General features: G+C 39.0%; 1 protein-coding gene across 1 annotated transcript in view; it reads left to right on the plus strand.

Moving 5' to 3' along the window:
• LOC126355627 (uncharacterized) overlaps positions 1-16,593 on the plus strand; it is a 791,356-nt gene that overhangs the window by 679,325 nt on the left and 95,438 nt on the right. The window contains exon 17 of the mRNA XM_050005990.1: positions 5,554-5,838. Within this exon, the coding sequence (XP_049861947.1) occupies positions 5,554-5,838 (285 nt within the window). The remainder of the gene's footprint in view (positions 1-5,553; positions 5,839-16,593) is intronic.

Below are 16,593 nucleotides of genomic sequence, written 5' to 3' on the forward strand. Positions count from 1 at the left end.
GTTACATTATTTAAGGACACAGGAAGTGTTCAGCTACACGTGAAACATATAATGATGCCCAAGTAGGTGTTTTAGCTGCTGTTGTGGCTAATCCACACACCAGTAACAGACAAACTGCGCGAGAATCTGGAATCTCAAAAACGTCGATATTGAGAATGCTACATAAACATCGATTGCACCGTTACCATATTTCTTTGCACCAGGAATTGCATGGCGATGACTCTGAACATCATGTACAGTTCTGCCACTGGGCACAAGAGAAACTGCGGGACGATGACAGTTCTTTTTGCGCACGTTCTATTTAGCGGCAAAGCGTCATTCACCAGCAGTGGTAACGTAAACCAGCATAGTATGCACTATGTTTCAAGGATGTCTAGTTTTCTGCCTTTTTGTTGGATGTGTAGAATGCTAATACTTCTGGTGTTAACATGGTGTTTTGTTTCATGCAGGTGGGTAGCTATTGCCGATGTGTGATATTTTTTGTTTTTTAGTGGTGCCATGTGTTCCTTGAACCTAATGTTAAATGATCTGCCTGTCAGGACTATGTAGAAGCAGTCACAGTCCAAACATGCAATTTTGTACACACCTGTGTGATGAAGTGGGTTTCATGTGCCGATGTTGTGGGGTAACCTCTGTCCAATCTTGTTGTCTGTTTGTAAAGGATATGCTTATGCCTTTCCATTTGAAGACATTGGCAATCTGGTATGAAATGTTACCCAGAAAGGGGATTGTATGGAAGATGTTATTTTCTTTTTGTTTTTTGTGTTGTGATTCCTTTGCCATTATTGACTGTTTTAGGGTGTCTACTATGGAGCTGTTATAACCATTTTCAATAGCTGTTTGTTTTATTATTTCAATTTCGTGATCACATTTATTTTCTGGAGTGGTAGTTGGATAGCTCTATTAATTGTGTACTGGAATGCTGCTATTTTGTGTGCTGCGGGGTGGCAAGAGGAGTTGTGGTATGTGTTGTGGTAGGCTCCCGATAAATTTCAAACTTATGTCTGTTGTTCTTTATTCTAATGGTAAGGTCTAGGAAATTTATACTGACATCTTTTTGGTGTTCAACTGTGAATTTTATATTTTCATGGGAGTTGTTGACGAACTGATTCAACTCAGTGATGTCATCTTTAGTGCCTTTGATTAAAATGATGGTATCGTCTACATATCTGTAGTAGTAGATGATATTTTTGAGGAGGGGGGGTGATTGGAATTCAGGATTTTGTCTTCTAGGTTACTTATAAAAATTTCTGCTAGCAATCCGGAAAGATTTGAGCCTATTGCCAGACCATCTGTTTGTTTGTAGATTTTTTGTTAAATTTAAAATAGTTGTGTGAAAGTGTGAATTCAAGCAGGTCCATTAGTTCATTAATGTGAGTTGAAGGGATTTTTTTTGTGTTTATGTAGGTTGGCATTAATTACCTGTATTGTGGGATCTATTGGCACAGAGGAATATAGGTTTTGTATGTCAAATGAGGCAAGTGTGGCTCCATTAGGTACTTGTATGTTTTTGACATATTGTGTGAATTCTGTTGTGTTTTTAAGTGTTCTCTCATTATTGAATGTGTGTGCTTGTTTGAGAATTCTGAGGAGTATTTTATTGAGCTTGAATGTTGGGCTGTTCCTACAGTTCACTATGGGTCTGAAGGGGGTCCCGTTTTTGTGGATCTTTGGTTGTGATCTAAGGCAAGGTGCTTGTGGGCTCATTGTTACAATGTTTCTTGCTTCTTGGATGGTGAGTAGAAAGTTAATGTGTTTAATCTCCTTTTGTATTCTGGCTGTTGGATCTTTATGTATTTCAGTTATGTTGCTGGTTTGGAAGAAGTCTAAAGTTTTTTCTATGTATGTAGTTCTGTCCATTACAACAGTTGTTGCCCTTGTCAGCTTTTACAATTATTGAATTATTTATGTTTAATTTAGTCTTAATGGTAGGCGTAAGGGCTTCTTCTCTTTTCTTGTGTGCTGGGAATAGTTTTGCAATTTCTTTTTCAATGATTTCGTTAATTTTGTGGAAGGCTGATATTCTGTCAGTTTGCTTCTTAAAGGCGATGGTCGAGATCTGTGTTGCACAAGTGATGAGCTTTTCTTGGTTCTTTTGATCCAGTGGAGCTTAAACATAGTGTTTTAAGCCTTTGCAGAGTAGTGCCTCTTCTTCTGCAGTGAATGTTATGTTTGTGTTGTTGAGGAAAGATGTGTACAATGAGTGTTTCTTTTGGCTGTTTTGGTTCGGTTTGGCAATGGGCTCAAATCTTTTTGGATTGCTAGCAGAAATTTTTATAAGTAACCTAGAAGACAAAATCCTGAATTCCAATCACCCCCTCCTCAAAAATATCATCTACTACTACAGATATGTAGATGATACCATCATTTTAATCAAAGTCACTAAAGATGACATCACTGGGTTGAATCAATTCTTTAACAACTCCCATGAAAACATAAAAGTCACAGTTGAACACCAAAAAGATGACAGTATAAATTTCCTAGACCTTACCATTAGAATAAAGAACAACAGACATCAGTTTGAAATTTATCAGAAGCCTACCACAACTCCTCTTGCCACCCCACAGCACAAAAATGGCAGCATTCCGGTACATGATTAATAGAGCTATCCAACTACCACTATCAGAAGATAAATGCGATCAAGGAATTGAAATAATAATACAAACCGCTATTGAAAATGGTTATAACAGCTCCATAGTAGACACCCTAAAACAGTGAATAATGACAAAGGAATCACAACACAAAAAACAAAAAGAAAATAACATCTTCCATACAATCCCCTTTCTGGGTAACATTTCATACTAGATTGCCAATGTCTTCAAATGGAAAGGCATAAGCATATCCTTTACAACAGACAACAAGATTGGACAGAGGTTACCCCACAACATCGGCACATAAAACCCACTTCATCACACAGGTGTGTACAAAATTGCATGTTTGGACTGTGACTGCTTCTACATAGTCCTGACAGGCAGATCATTTGACATTAGGTTCAAGGAACACATGGCAGCACTAAAAAACAAAAAATATCACATCGGCAATAGCTACCCACCTGCATGAAACAAAACACCATGTTAACAACACAAGTATTAGCATCCCACACATCCAACAAAAAGGCAGAAAACTAGATATCCTTGAAACACTCCAGATATACAAACATCAAATGAAACAACCAGAATCCATCTTAAATGACAAAAATGGCAATATTTATAAGAGTATCATCTCCATTTTCAGCAACTGTCTACACTCTTAAAAACTTATTCTCCCTCTCTACCTCTCCCTCTGCCTCCAGCCCCTCACTTCACATCTGTTTATTAATCCCAGTCAGAGTGTAATGTATGTATGACTTTACTGTTGTAGCCAATATGATCATTGTAATTTAAGTCTGTAACATTTCACCTAATTGTTATCAACAAGTATGAAGTTTAAGCCATTTCACCTGATTGTATAAACGAGTATGAATGTTTAGCGGTTTTAACTTGTCAGAATTGGATTTATATACCACCTGAAGTACACGCGCACACACACACACACACACACACACACACACACACACACACACACACATTTGACATCTCAAAATAAACACCTCCAAATGCTTAAAGCAATTATTCTGTAATAATGTTTTTACAATGTATACTCTTTGCACTTTGCAATTATGTCTTCTCTTCTGCTATACGATCCTTACACCCAGCTGATTTCTGATGCCATATTTGTTTACAAATGTGGCAGTATACATGTGATGTGTTACGACAGCAAAAGGAACCTGTGACCACTGAAGGTACTGTAGTTTACTTATTTAATGTTTACCATTAGATATCAGTTTAATTTTTTTTGTCAAATGTAATCCTAAACCATATTCTGAAATAGTGTCTTGTTTCTCCACTAGGCAGTGTCAAAAGTTCCTCCAAAAATCGTAACATAACACACACACAAATGTAATACTTACTTATGTAAATCCACCCTATGATGGAGGTTTAAACCTTCGAAACGCGTCGTGGAAATAAATAAAACAGTGACTGGTAACAGTGAACTTGTTGTTTCATTTAATGAAGGATATTTGCTATCGTGATCCTCCGACAATACCTGACAACATGCATCAGCGCATTGTCAGTGCATGTGCGAACATTATGGAAGGCAAACTACTCGCTGTTGAGAGGAATGTCATTACACGTTTTGCCAAATGCATTGAGATTGACAGACATCATTTTGAGCATTTATTACATTAATTTGGTATTTACAGGTTACCACAATGTAACAGCATGCTTTCTCAGAAATGCTAAGTTCACAAAGGTACATCTATCACATTGGAACAATCGAAATAAAATGTTCATATCTGCCTATGTTCTGCATTTTAATTTTAAAAAACCTAACTGTAACCAACTTTTCATCTAAAATTGAGCCGTATGTTTGTGATATTACAGTGCCATCTATCACAAAGGGCAAAAAGTGGTCCAACTAAAACATTCATATTTCTTTACATACTCCATAAAAAATGGGGGGGGGGGGGGGGGGGGGTGCCTATTTAAAAAAAAATGCAGTTGATATCCGTTTGACCTATGGCAGCGCTATCTAACGGGGTCAACCATAGCACCGTCTCGTTTCCCCCTTCAAGCTAGACAAGTTTCGTTCTTTGTAGTTTTTTTCGTTTGTTCTTATTTTGTAAGATACTTGGCCTGGTCACGTTCAGTGGACCCAGCTGAAGAAATTAGGTAAGGAAATGAGATGGTCAAAGTAGTAGAATAGTTTTCCTGTGTATGAAGGAAGGATGAAAGTTATAGAAGAGTTTCATATTTGCTAAGGCAGAATTACTGTTGATATCAGAAGTAAGAAGTATATGGAATGGAGAATGGTAATAGCAAGAAAAGCTTAGATTTAAAAGACAAATGCATTAACAGATAATAAAAATTTAAATGTTAGGGTCTTAAAATTTTTGTTGGGGCTTTAGCCCTATATGAAAGCAAAATGTTGACAACAAACAGCATAGACAAGAAGAGAGTAGAAGCTTTTGAAATGTGGTGATACAGAAGAATGCCAATGATAAAATAGGATATTGGATAACTAACGAAGATGTACTCAATTGAATTGGGGGGAAATACAAGCTTTATCACACAAATTGAAAAATAAAGTGATAGGCTATTAGGCTGTCTTTTGAGGCTCGAAGGAACAGTTCATTTGTTTATGGAGGGGCATGTGGGCAGATAAAACTTGTAGAGGGAGATAATGAGTTGAACACATTAGTAATCCAGAGATCAAGAGACATACATAAGATAAATGAGGGCAGAGTGCTACACAAAAGCACTGTTCAGACAGTAAGAAGCAACAAAAACAGCAGCAGATACACTGGAAGTATAGTTAAAATAAGAGGTTACAAAGACTGGCTATAATATTATCATTGTTCACTATAGTTACCTGCCTTCATACACTAGTTTTTTCCTCTTTGTGAGGAGGGAGATAAAAAGTTTTGACAGCTCTGAGATGACGCACACGGTACTCCTCAACACTCCTTTGATTGCTGCTGACTCTGACCTTGGGTTGCTGTTTCTGCTGCAGGCTGACCGCGAGAGGGAGGAGGCGCGCCGTCAGATGGAGCTGCAGCACCAGCAACAGCAACGGGCGACATTAGGGGGTGGGGCCACTTCTCCAGAGGACAGCAGCAGTGTCACGCTGCCACTTGTCGGCAGCACCGCGGTCTCCCCCACCCCATCCTCATCTCCGGAAGGTCCCGCCTCACCGCCAACTACTGCGTCGGACACTACTCTGGAGACGGAAACTCCAAAGTCACCGGGTGTTACAACTGCTACCGATTTGGAAACACTCCGCTCTCTTCTCCACGAGGTATTCTTCATGTGCTCTGTTACATACCACTGTTAGACAGTTAGTGTGGAAAGTGCTGTCTGGTCTTTTTGTATTCTGGAACAGTGAATTTCATTGACAGTATTAAGATTACAAAAATCAGAATGCACTCTTTCAACAAGGAATGAGATCTGGGTCATCAGATATGCAACATGGTAATAAAATTTTCTTCTTTTTGTTTAGAAAATCTATCTTTGGGAGACAGTTCCACAGCTGGCTTCACCCTCTAATCACAATCCACTTCCTGCATGCTTTCCGGCATAATTATTGTGATTTTGTTGTAGAATGAGAAAATATTAATTAATTACTGCCAGGCAGTATCCATAGCTTTGCATTCTTTACTTACAGTGGTGTGTCAAAGCATGTAATATTGTTATATCCTGGCCATAAAAAGTATGTTGCTCTCTTTTTGGAGGGAGGTAGAGGGTTCATTATGAACAGTATTTTATTTAGAAACTTGTCTTAATGTTCCTTAGAGAAGATTACATATTTCCTTATTAACATTGCTTGACAGATTAGTATGTTGCACATAGAACTTTGCCATCCATTTATTGCATATATACTGGCAAAGAAAATGGCTCTATGTCATCTGCTGTGTTGTTAATGACAGTTATATAAAGTTAAGTGGTGCCCCAACCAAATTGCAGTGACTGGTAGTGTGTTAAAATTCAGATGTTGTGTGAAGATATTGTAAAATGTGGTATCCCTCTCACATTACATATGTAGCTTAAGCCTTAAAATTACCAATCTCAGAGGTCCCAATCTAAATTTGGTCTTCTTATAACTGAAAGGACACAGTAACAACAGTAAAAATAATGGAAGTTCAAGTAAGTGAAAGTACAGATTTGTCTTCAATAGGAAGATATTGAAGTATACCAAAATGACTAAGGGGTAACATTTTCTTGCACTTCCTGACAGGGAGAGATGAGGAAAGAATAATAATAGTATGAAAGATAAACTTGGGAAAGGGAACAAAAAGGATAAAATTACTTCAGAACGTGGTTAATGAGACAGACATTCGAGTTACATAGGACTGGGGAAGGCAGCAGATGTGGCTTGCAGTTCAGATAACGTACCAAAACAGTGCTGCAGCAAATTTAGGTGACAAATTTTTTCCACTCATCTTACTACAATTAATGTTGACTAATATATTAACTTACTCTCTGACCAACTAGGCTAGGACCATAGAAGCTATGCAGTTCAAAAGAAATATATAGGTAACAAATAGTTTAATGCAACCCCAATTTTCTTGCTCAAGTCTCCCATTGTGACAAGCTGTTACAGTGGTTTGCTTTTTGCAACAGCACAGGGGCTGAAAAGTTCAAACTGGTCCCTGACATTATTAATATAATTTTTTATTGTTAAGCAACAGGACAGTCATCATTTTCTGACACATACACAAATTACTGCCATCAGTTAGCATAAAAAATTAAAATTAAGTAATTGTTGTTCTGATATCGGTTTGAAGAGTTGTTTGATACTTCTCTCCATGCTAGTTTACCGTGTGAAAGCCTCTTCATCTCTGCATAACTACTGTAGCCTACTTTCATTTGAATTTGCTTCTGGAGTTCAAACGTTTGTCTCCCTCTACAATCCCCACCCACCCCACCCCACCCAAGCCCCCTCCAACAACCCTCTCCATTATAATGATGCCATGATGCCTCACGACATGCCTTATCAACTGATCACTTTTTATAAAATCAGATTATGCCATAACTTGTTATTGCACCAATTCAGTTCAGTACCATTTCTTTAATTATTCGATCTATCCATATAATCTTCAGCATTGTTCCATAGCACCATATTTCAAAAGCCCCTATTCTCTTCAGGTCATAACTGCTTCATTCGCTGTGTTTAACTTCCACACCAGGCTACACTCCAAACAAATATTTTTAGAAAAGGCTTCCAGACCTTTAAGTTTATATTCATTGTTAGCAAATTTGCCATCTCAGAACTGCTTTTCTTTCAGTTGACAGCCTGCATTTATATCGTCTTTGCTTCATCCATTATCAAATATTTGTTTGCCCAAATAGTAGAACTTCTCCAGTACTTTGTGTCCCATTTCCTAAACTAATTCTGAATTTAATTAGTAATATAATTCTCCTGATGTAATTAGAGTATATGCCAGTCATCTTGCTTCACTTAACTTTAAGTTAATCTTATAACCTCTTTTCAAGATGTTATCTATTTCATTCAATTGCTCTTTGCTGTCTCTGACAGAATTACAATGTCATCAGCAAGCCTTAATGTGTTTCAAAATTTCTCCTTAGTTTTCTTCACAGCTTCCTAAACATGCAGACTGAATAACATGGTGGGTAGGATGCAATTCTGTCTCACTGCTTTTTGAACTAGCAACTCGTGTCGTGTCCTTAAACTCTTATAACTGCAGTCTGGTTTCTATCCAAGCTGTAGATAACCTTCTGCTCCCTGTGTTACATCCCCCCCTACCTTCAGAATTCCAAAGTGTGTATTCCGGTCAACATTGCCAAATGTTTACTGTGATTATAAGAATGCCAGAAGCATATGTTAGTCCACATTTATCCAATTTTCTAATGTAAATCTTAAGCCATCCTCACATGGGATAAGCAAGCTAACATAAGCATGGAGCTGTACTCATCTTCTGGCATCACTTTCTGGTATTTCATGTTGGGGAGCCATTTCATCAGATGAAATATACAATAAGTTCTGTGATATTTCAGCACCTTGCCACATAAAGTAGAACAAGTGGGAAGTAACAATGTTCTGTATTGTATTTGTAATTTTCAGTTGAAGCCCGTATTTGGTGGGAATATGTAAGGGGCCGTCAGATGAAAACTGAACACCTGCCACAGTGGGTCCCTGAAATGGTTCCATTCAGAAGTGCACACCACACATGTTAACATGTTTATCCCTCTGAGACAAGAGACAATGAATTCCTGTTTTGTAAAAAAACAGTCAGCTGCTGATGGATCAAAAGCCACACCCATTCTTACATCTCCTTGTCCAACTGAAACAAACATCTGCACATGTCCATCCTCAGGTTACCACGTAAAAATCGCATGGTGAATGATCAGGGCTGTACAGAGGATGTTGCAGTGTTTCCCAACTAAACCACTGAAACATAGCCTTCCTCTGATTTACAGTGTGGGAGTGGGCATTATCATGTAACAAGAGATTCTGTCTGACAGCATTCCTGACCGTTTGGACTTAATGATGCATCATAGTTTATGCAAAGGTTCTTCATAGTGCTTAGTGCTGATTGTGGTTCCATACTTGAGGAAATTGATGACCAGAGTACCCCTGCAGTTGAAGGAGAAGGTCATTGTGACTTTACATGATGTCACCTCTTTGAGCCCAAGGGATAACAGCAAAGCCAAGAGTGAAAGCTGTTCACACAGGTTCTGGCAATGTCATAATGAGCCTATTCTTTGACTGCAGGCCCCCTCTGCTGCTGACTTTTTGGTAGGATTTGCTACACTTAAATATCATTTAATGACACATCAATAATTAAGGGCTTCACAAGATCTTGACATAAAATAAAAGCTCGTTCAATGTAGCATATTTGGGAGAGGTTTCATGTTTTGAAACAATGTGTAAAGAGTTTGTAGTTGGCTGTATCCAGATGATTATTATTATTTATTTTTGTTATTATTTTCCCCCACATCAACGTTTTCTGAAAGGTTGTGAGACTTTCTTATTAAATTAATGGAAATAATTTCTATAATATTCGATGTTACGTAAGTATAAGTGCACTATCCCGCACAAGTGAGATTGTCCAATTTTGTAAAGTCTTCTGTGCTGATGTCCCTGCCGACTCAACATAAAACTTTCCATTTTGTCTTCCAACATGTTCATAGATATTGAAGTTTTTATTTTTGTTTACCACAGACAGAACAATCTGACTGGCTTATAGACAAAGGAGGAAATACGCATTTTGATAAGGGTCATGTAGGTATTTTACTAGCGTTCATTTTCGTAAACAAACTGTGTTGTTTGCAAGCCATCTGCCACTGGAGAATGCTAGTTTCAAAGCACTTTAACCAGCATGTCCCTTGTGATGCGAGCACTGTCTCTCGTGAGGTCACATTTCCTGTCCTCATCCAGGTCAGTGTTAGCTGCCTGATGCTGAGAGAGGATGGCCTTAGGGTCAGTATTGCATTGCATGTTCCTACATTTTTCCAGAACTGAAATTGATCTTCTCAAAGTTTGGCTTCTACCAGCATTGCCATTCTTTTATAAATTATTTTTGTCCATAGTTTGCAATCATAAGTTACTAATGTGATGGTTCGGTAATATTCACCATTTGGTGTATCTTGTGTACCAGGTGGAAGTTTGTCGTCATGTAATACCCTCCTATGGACCTTAGTTAATCTGAGGAAATGTTGTGTACTCCAGACACATAGTTTGCATGTAGGTCTTCCAGGGTTCTGTTAAATTCTTTCCATAATGTTGTATCCTTGTCTACTTTCTCCTCCTCCTCCTCCTCCTCCTCTTGTACAGTATTATCTTACATTTAATTTCACTTAGTTAGTATAGACCCTCTATGTATTCCTTACATCTCCCAGCCTTCCCATCTTTGCTTATTATGGGTTGGGCATGTCAGCTCTTAATATTCATGCAAGTGTTTATATTTTCTTCAAAGATCTTTTTTTTCCCTGTAGGTGGTGTCTGTCTCCCTCCCTCCCTCCCTCCTCCTAGCTACACCTGCATATCTGTTTTCCACATTGTGGCAGTCTCATTATTTAGACGTATGTATTCCCATTTGCTTCATTTGCTGTATATTTCAGTGAAGTAAAGTCTCTTGTGCGATACCCAACGATTTCTAAAGTGCTTTATCCTTCTGCTTATTTCATCTCTGCTGCCTTCACTATTTAAACTCTTCAAGCTACCGATTCATTTTTTCTTCCCCCCCCCCCCCCCCCCCCCCCCCCACTAATTCCATCAATCATTGCCTAATGCCCTCTGACACTCTCAACAACATGTGGTTCTTTTGCAGTTTCTTTAGCTTTAATCTGCAGTTTATAATCAATACATTACGGACAGTCTGCAACTGCAGAAACCTAGAAATGTTCAGTTGAAACTCTGGTTTTGAAATCTTTCTTGCCATTAAGTAATCTAAACCTTCAGGTGTCTGCAGGTCTCTTTTATTTTTACAGCCTTCTTCAGGATTTGTAAACTAAATACTGTTGTTGTTGTTGTTGTTGTTGTTGCGGTCTTCAATCCTGAGACTGGTTTGATGCAGCTCTCCATGCTACTCTATCCTGTGCAAGCCTCTTCATCTCCCAGTACCTACTGCAGCCTACATCCTTGTGGATCTGCTTAGAGTATTCATCTCTTGGTCTCCCTCTACGATTTTTACCCTCCACGCTGCCCTCCAGTACCAAATTGGTGATCCCTTGATGTCTCAGAACATGTCTTACCAACCAGTCCCTTCTTCTTGTCAAGTTGTGCCACAAACTCCTCTTCTCCCCAATTCTATTCAATACCTCCTCATTAGTTACGTGATCTACCCATCTAATCTTCAGCATTCTTCTGTAGCACCACATTTCGAAACGAAACCTTCCATTCTCTTCTTGTCCAAACTATTTATCGTCCATGTTTCACTTCCATACATGGCCACACTCCATACAAATACTTTCAGAAACGACTTCCTGACACTTAAATCTATACTCGATGTTAATAGATTTCTCTTCTTCAGAAACGCTTTCCTTGCCATTGCCAGTCTACATTTTATATCCTCTCTACTTCAACCATCATCAGTTATTTTGCTCCCCAAATAGCAAAACTCCTTTACTACTTTAAGTGTGTCATTTCCTAATTACTAGAAATGATTCAATTGTGCTCTGGGAAAAATTCTGCCATACTACTTGCCCTTTCATTCCTTTCCCTCAGTCTATGCTCTCACATTATTTTTACATCTCTTCTTTTTCCTAATACGAAATTCAGTCCTCCCATCACAATAAAATTTTTATCTCCCTTAATTATCTGAATAAGGTTGTGACAAGGCGCTGACTTCCTACAATCATGCCTTGAAATGAGGGTCATTCTGTCAGACATTTTGCCCAGCACATCTAGAATAGATTTTTGTTGTCTCTGCCCCCCTCCCCCCCAAAATCTCCACATCATTCTGATCAGAGCCTGTGCTCCTTCTGCAGCCATTTCTCTACCATATGGCTCGTATTCCTGTTACTGTACAGAGCGAGGGGGCACAGTGGCTAGCACACTGGACTCTTGTGTGCGGTTCATTTAAATCCATTCAATTCCTTTATAAAATACTGTAGTCCACTATCTGATTAATGGATCTAACACTCTGTGCTCCATAGAACACCAGTTTTTCCTGAAAACACTGTCTTCCTCAGTAGTCCTAGCCTGGAAACCCGAATGTGATACTATTTACTTCTGAAATACTTTATGCAAAAGGAATGGTGTCATCATCAAACCATACAATGTAACTGAATGCCCTAGGGGAGAATTACGGCTGTCATTTGCCTTTGCTCTCACCTGTTTGTAGTACCAGCGTAACAGCCAAATTGACTAAATGTTAAAAGGCCAGTCGGGCTGACTGTTGCCTCGTGTAACTGTTGTAAAGGGTGCTGGCCACCTTCACGAGCGATGTTGCAAGATCATTGAGAGGATTAAATCATTAATGAGTGCATCTCCAGATTTATTTCTAATATTTTAGTTAATCAGTTTTCCCCGATTCATGTATTTGCATTGCCTAAACCCTTGTTTTAAATATACCAAGACCTGGCAGTGGAGCAGAATGATTTACAGAAAGAAGTGATTTTTTTAAAAAAAGTATTCTCCCTGAAGTTGCAACCTCACAGAAGAAATTAGCAGGAACTTCATTTTCTGATCTATGGTGCATATGGGGCATATAGAGCTAGAAAGATTTCTCAGATGACCATTAACTACTACAGAACAGTAGTGTGTGTTCTTCTATAACCCGGAGTACATCACCAGGGCATCCTATCTCATTGTGCCTATTATTTCGTAAAGTGTTTGTGGTGGCCTAGTGTCATTGCCTCCCATACTCATCAGGGTTACATGGTGATTTGTCATCTAGCTGTTTTAAAGAAGTGGGATTGAAGTCCCTGCCCATTCTGATTTCTTTTTTATTTTGTTTATTTATTTATTTATTTTTTAATGTGCTTACATTAATGTACTTGAGACGAATGCCATGTTGAATTGTTGAAGACTGAGCAACGGAGTATAGTGGTCAGCTTAGGGACTGACAGTTCAAGCCCCTGTCTGACTATCCTGATTTAGGTTTTCTCTGATTTCCCTAGACTGCTTAAGGCAAATGCTGGAACGGTTCCTTTAAAAAGGGCATGGCTGATTTCCTTGACTGTCCTTCCTTAATCAGAGTTTGTGCTCCGTCTCTAATGACCTCAAAGGCAACAAGATGTTGCACTAATCTTCCTTCACCAATGTTGTGATCAGCTGTTTCCCTCAATCTCCATCAACAACCACCTTGTTGCCCATGAAAGATTACTTCTTTTCTTTTCTTGTTGGAGGACTCCCCTCTATCTGTTACTCCTCTTCCTTTTCTTACTTCTCTTCATTCCTCTTCTCACAATGTGGAAGTAGCCCAGAAGCATGTAATAACTTCTTCCTTCAGGAACTATTGTCAGTTATAGTGTGCGTGTGCGTGTGCGTGTGCGTGTGCGTGTGCGTGTGCGTGTGCGTGTGCGTGCGCGTGTGCGTGCGCGTGTGCGTGCGCGTGTGCGTGCGCGTGCGCGTGCGCGTGCGCGTGCGCGTGCGCGTGCGCGTGCGCGTGCGCGTGCGCGTGCGCGTGCGCGTGCGCGTGCGCGTGCGCGTGTGCGTGTGGTGCGCGTGTGCGTGTGCGTGTGCGTGGGCACATAATTGTTTCATGTAGTCTTACTGCTTCATGTAGAAATTCTGTAATGTTCTCTGCTTGTCAATTTCTGTATTGTAATGGAGGAACTGATTGATCATATCTGTTGCAATTTTTTTAATTGGCATGCTTTTACATGATTTAGATAATAATCTCTGTGTGTTTGTGGCAGGTATTAGCATGACTCCTTTTCTTCAGCTCATAATACACACTTCAGAAAACCCACACACAAAAATATGAATACAAGTATGTTTTTTCACTCCCACCCACATTTCCATGTGTGTGAGGGAAAAGGGGGGGGGGGGGCGGATTTTGGAAGTAGACATTTATACAAAATTGTATAATATCAAATGCAGGCATATTGGGTTTGTTCTCACCTAAACACTTTTCATCAATAATAAACAGGGAAATATTCCACAATGAAATTGTGTGCATAAATACAAGCCTGCAACTGTGCATAGCAGGTTTGCACTTGATTGAAACGCTGCAAACTTCGTTTTTTGCTGTAAAAATGCTAGTGCAAAAGCATTGTTGTTATAGAAGGAACCCCACAATGTTTCTTTGACATTTAAAACCTAACAAATTGTATTGAAGAGACATCGTGGAAAATTCAGAAACATTCATGATGATAAATCACTTCTCAGTGAACAAAAACAGCATGTAGGGGCAGACAGCACATGGGGAAGGGTGATTAATATATGAGATTTCAGATAGACACTAAGAAATGACATCAAATTCCAAGTGAGAGGAAAAGAGGAGAGGAACATGGGAGTAAGCTAAATTGTAGTGGAAAAATACCAGAGGGAGTTTGAGGAAATATGAAATTATGAGTGTTGAGTGAGTGAGTGAGGTAGCAAGAGAGCAGGCTATATGAGCGGATGGAGGAAGGCTCTGTTGAGATGGGGGTTGTGGAAGGGTGCAGGAAAGGAACTGAGAGTACTTGTGAAAGAAAGATAATGGGGAGGATCAAAATGTCACAGATTGTGAAGCAATGACTGATGTCAGCCACATTATGTTCAGCATTTAAAATAAGGAAAATACAAGCAAGTAAAGTGACCACCACAAAAAAGAATGATTCGAACATATTTGTCATAAGATGAAAATAAATTTGCAATTTTAAATACCTTCAAAATTCCATACCAGAGTGTTTGCCCCCAGGTACTCAGCAGAAACTGCAGAGAATAATATTTCTTTGGTAAAATAAGACGACTTCTGTAGTTAGAATATTTCCAGAATTTCCAAATAGATGCCTTATGCCAATTCTTGCTCCTGTATTTGAACTTTTTGCTCTGTTATGCAGATACAAAAGGGAAGTCCAGGTGAAAGAGAGACATTTTGTCATAGCCATGTTTGTGTAGAGAAGTGAAGTTAATATTAGGATTGAGGTAAATAGGGAAGAATGTAACGTTAAATTTAGCATTGCAGATGTCAAGGTCAAAAATGTAATTGTTGTGATAGGACAGATAATAATATTTAAAGAAAGATGGAAGAAACATACTTTTATGTAGAAGGCTGTAGATTGCTGTGTTATAAAGGTTAAATTACGTGTTTGTATTGGTCATGTCCAGAAGAGGATGGGCACCAGGTTGAGGAAGTTGAACAAGATTTGAGGGACAAGAAACTTTCTGATAGTAAAACCATAAGAGGTAGGCTGATAGACAAAAGATTGATGAACTGCAGCAGTATTATGGAATGGCCATTAGAAATAATACTGAGGATTTGTTGAAAATGAGCAGGCAGTATAGGCTACCTTCTTCCACAGACTGTCAACCGATGAAAAACCAGTACACCACCTTTGCCATCCTGGAATTGATTCATGGTGCAATTACTGCAGTACCCAGTTCTCAAACAGTTCATATAGCCATGAACATTCCATCCCAGCAGCAGTCATGGATATCATAAAACTTATTTACAGAGACCTGGCAAATCCTGAATTACTGAAGTGTCCGCATGGTCAGATTCAGAATCCTAATGAGTCGTTCAATAATTTTAGATGGACTCGCTTACCAAAAGATGTCTTTGTGGGAATTAAGACACTAAAGTGGGGGTGGGGAGGGGGGGGGGGGGTTCAGCGATGCTATTATTGCCTTTAGTGATGGCAACATTGGTAGGGTGAAAGTCCTACAGCATATGGGAATTAATCCTGGAGCAAACTGTGTCAGAAAACTTGAACGGATGGACAAGGTTCGCATTGATAAAGCAGAGTATGCAGCACAGTTGCCCACTAAGGAGTCCAGAAAGAAGAAAAGACTCTGAAAAAGATCTAGAGGGCGATATATAGTATGGTGTAGGGTGCTTCTGAGTGACTAAAAACAAAAAAATTAAGCCTATATTAAATGAGTTAAAGTCTTCTGAAACTTTAGAAGCTATTCTTGAAAACTTACATTTTATGTTGAATTTTTCCCTAAATCTCAGAAGCCACTTTGAGTAGAGTATTCAAATTTTCAGGGTAATAATATACATATCCTGAGTCGACTGAACTAAAAGAACAAAATAATGTTGTTGTGCTGACCACATGCCCCTCCATATCCGCAAGTGGTGATGATGCCTATGAGCTGAGGATGGCACGGCGGCTGCTCAGTACCCTTGGGCCTTCATGACCTGTTTAGGCAGTAGTTTAGTTTAGTAGTTTGTAATCATTTTTATAAATTTTTAGGGCCTACTCCTTCTGAAGGAGATACTTGTTTAAACATGAATTTGAATAGTGTGGTGATAGCAACAAAAGAAAATGTATGTCTTAGATACCTGGAATAAAACAAGACATACATAGAGGAATAATCATAATGTAATACCTCAGTTCTGTTGTCTTGTCCTGGACTAGTGGTAGCCCTCATTGATTTACTTATGAATAGAGAAACTACCTACGCAATAAAACTTTTGCCACAGTTTAATAAAAATCC

Source organism: Schistocerca gregaria, chromosome 3 (assembly GCF_023897955.1).
Source record: "Schistocerca gregaria isolate iqSchGreg1 chromosome 3, iqSchGreg1.2, whole genome shotgun sequence".
Lineage (NCBI taxonomy): Eukaryota > Metazoa > Arthropoda > Insecta > Orthoptera > Acrididae > Schistocerca > Schistocerca gregaria.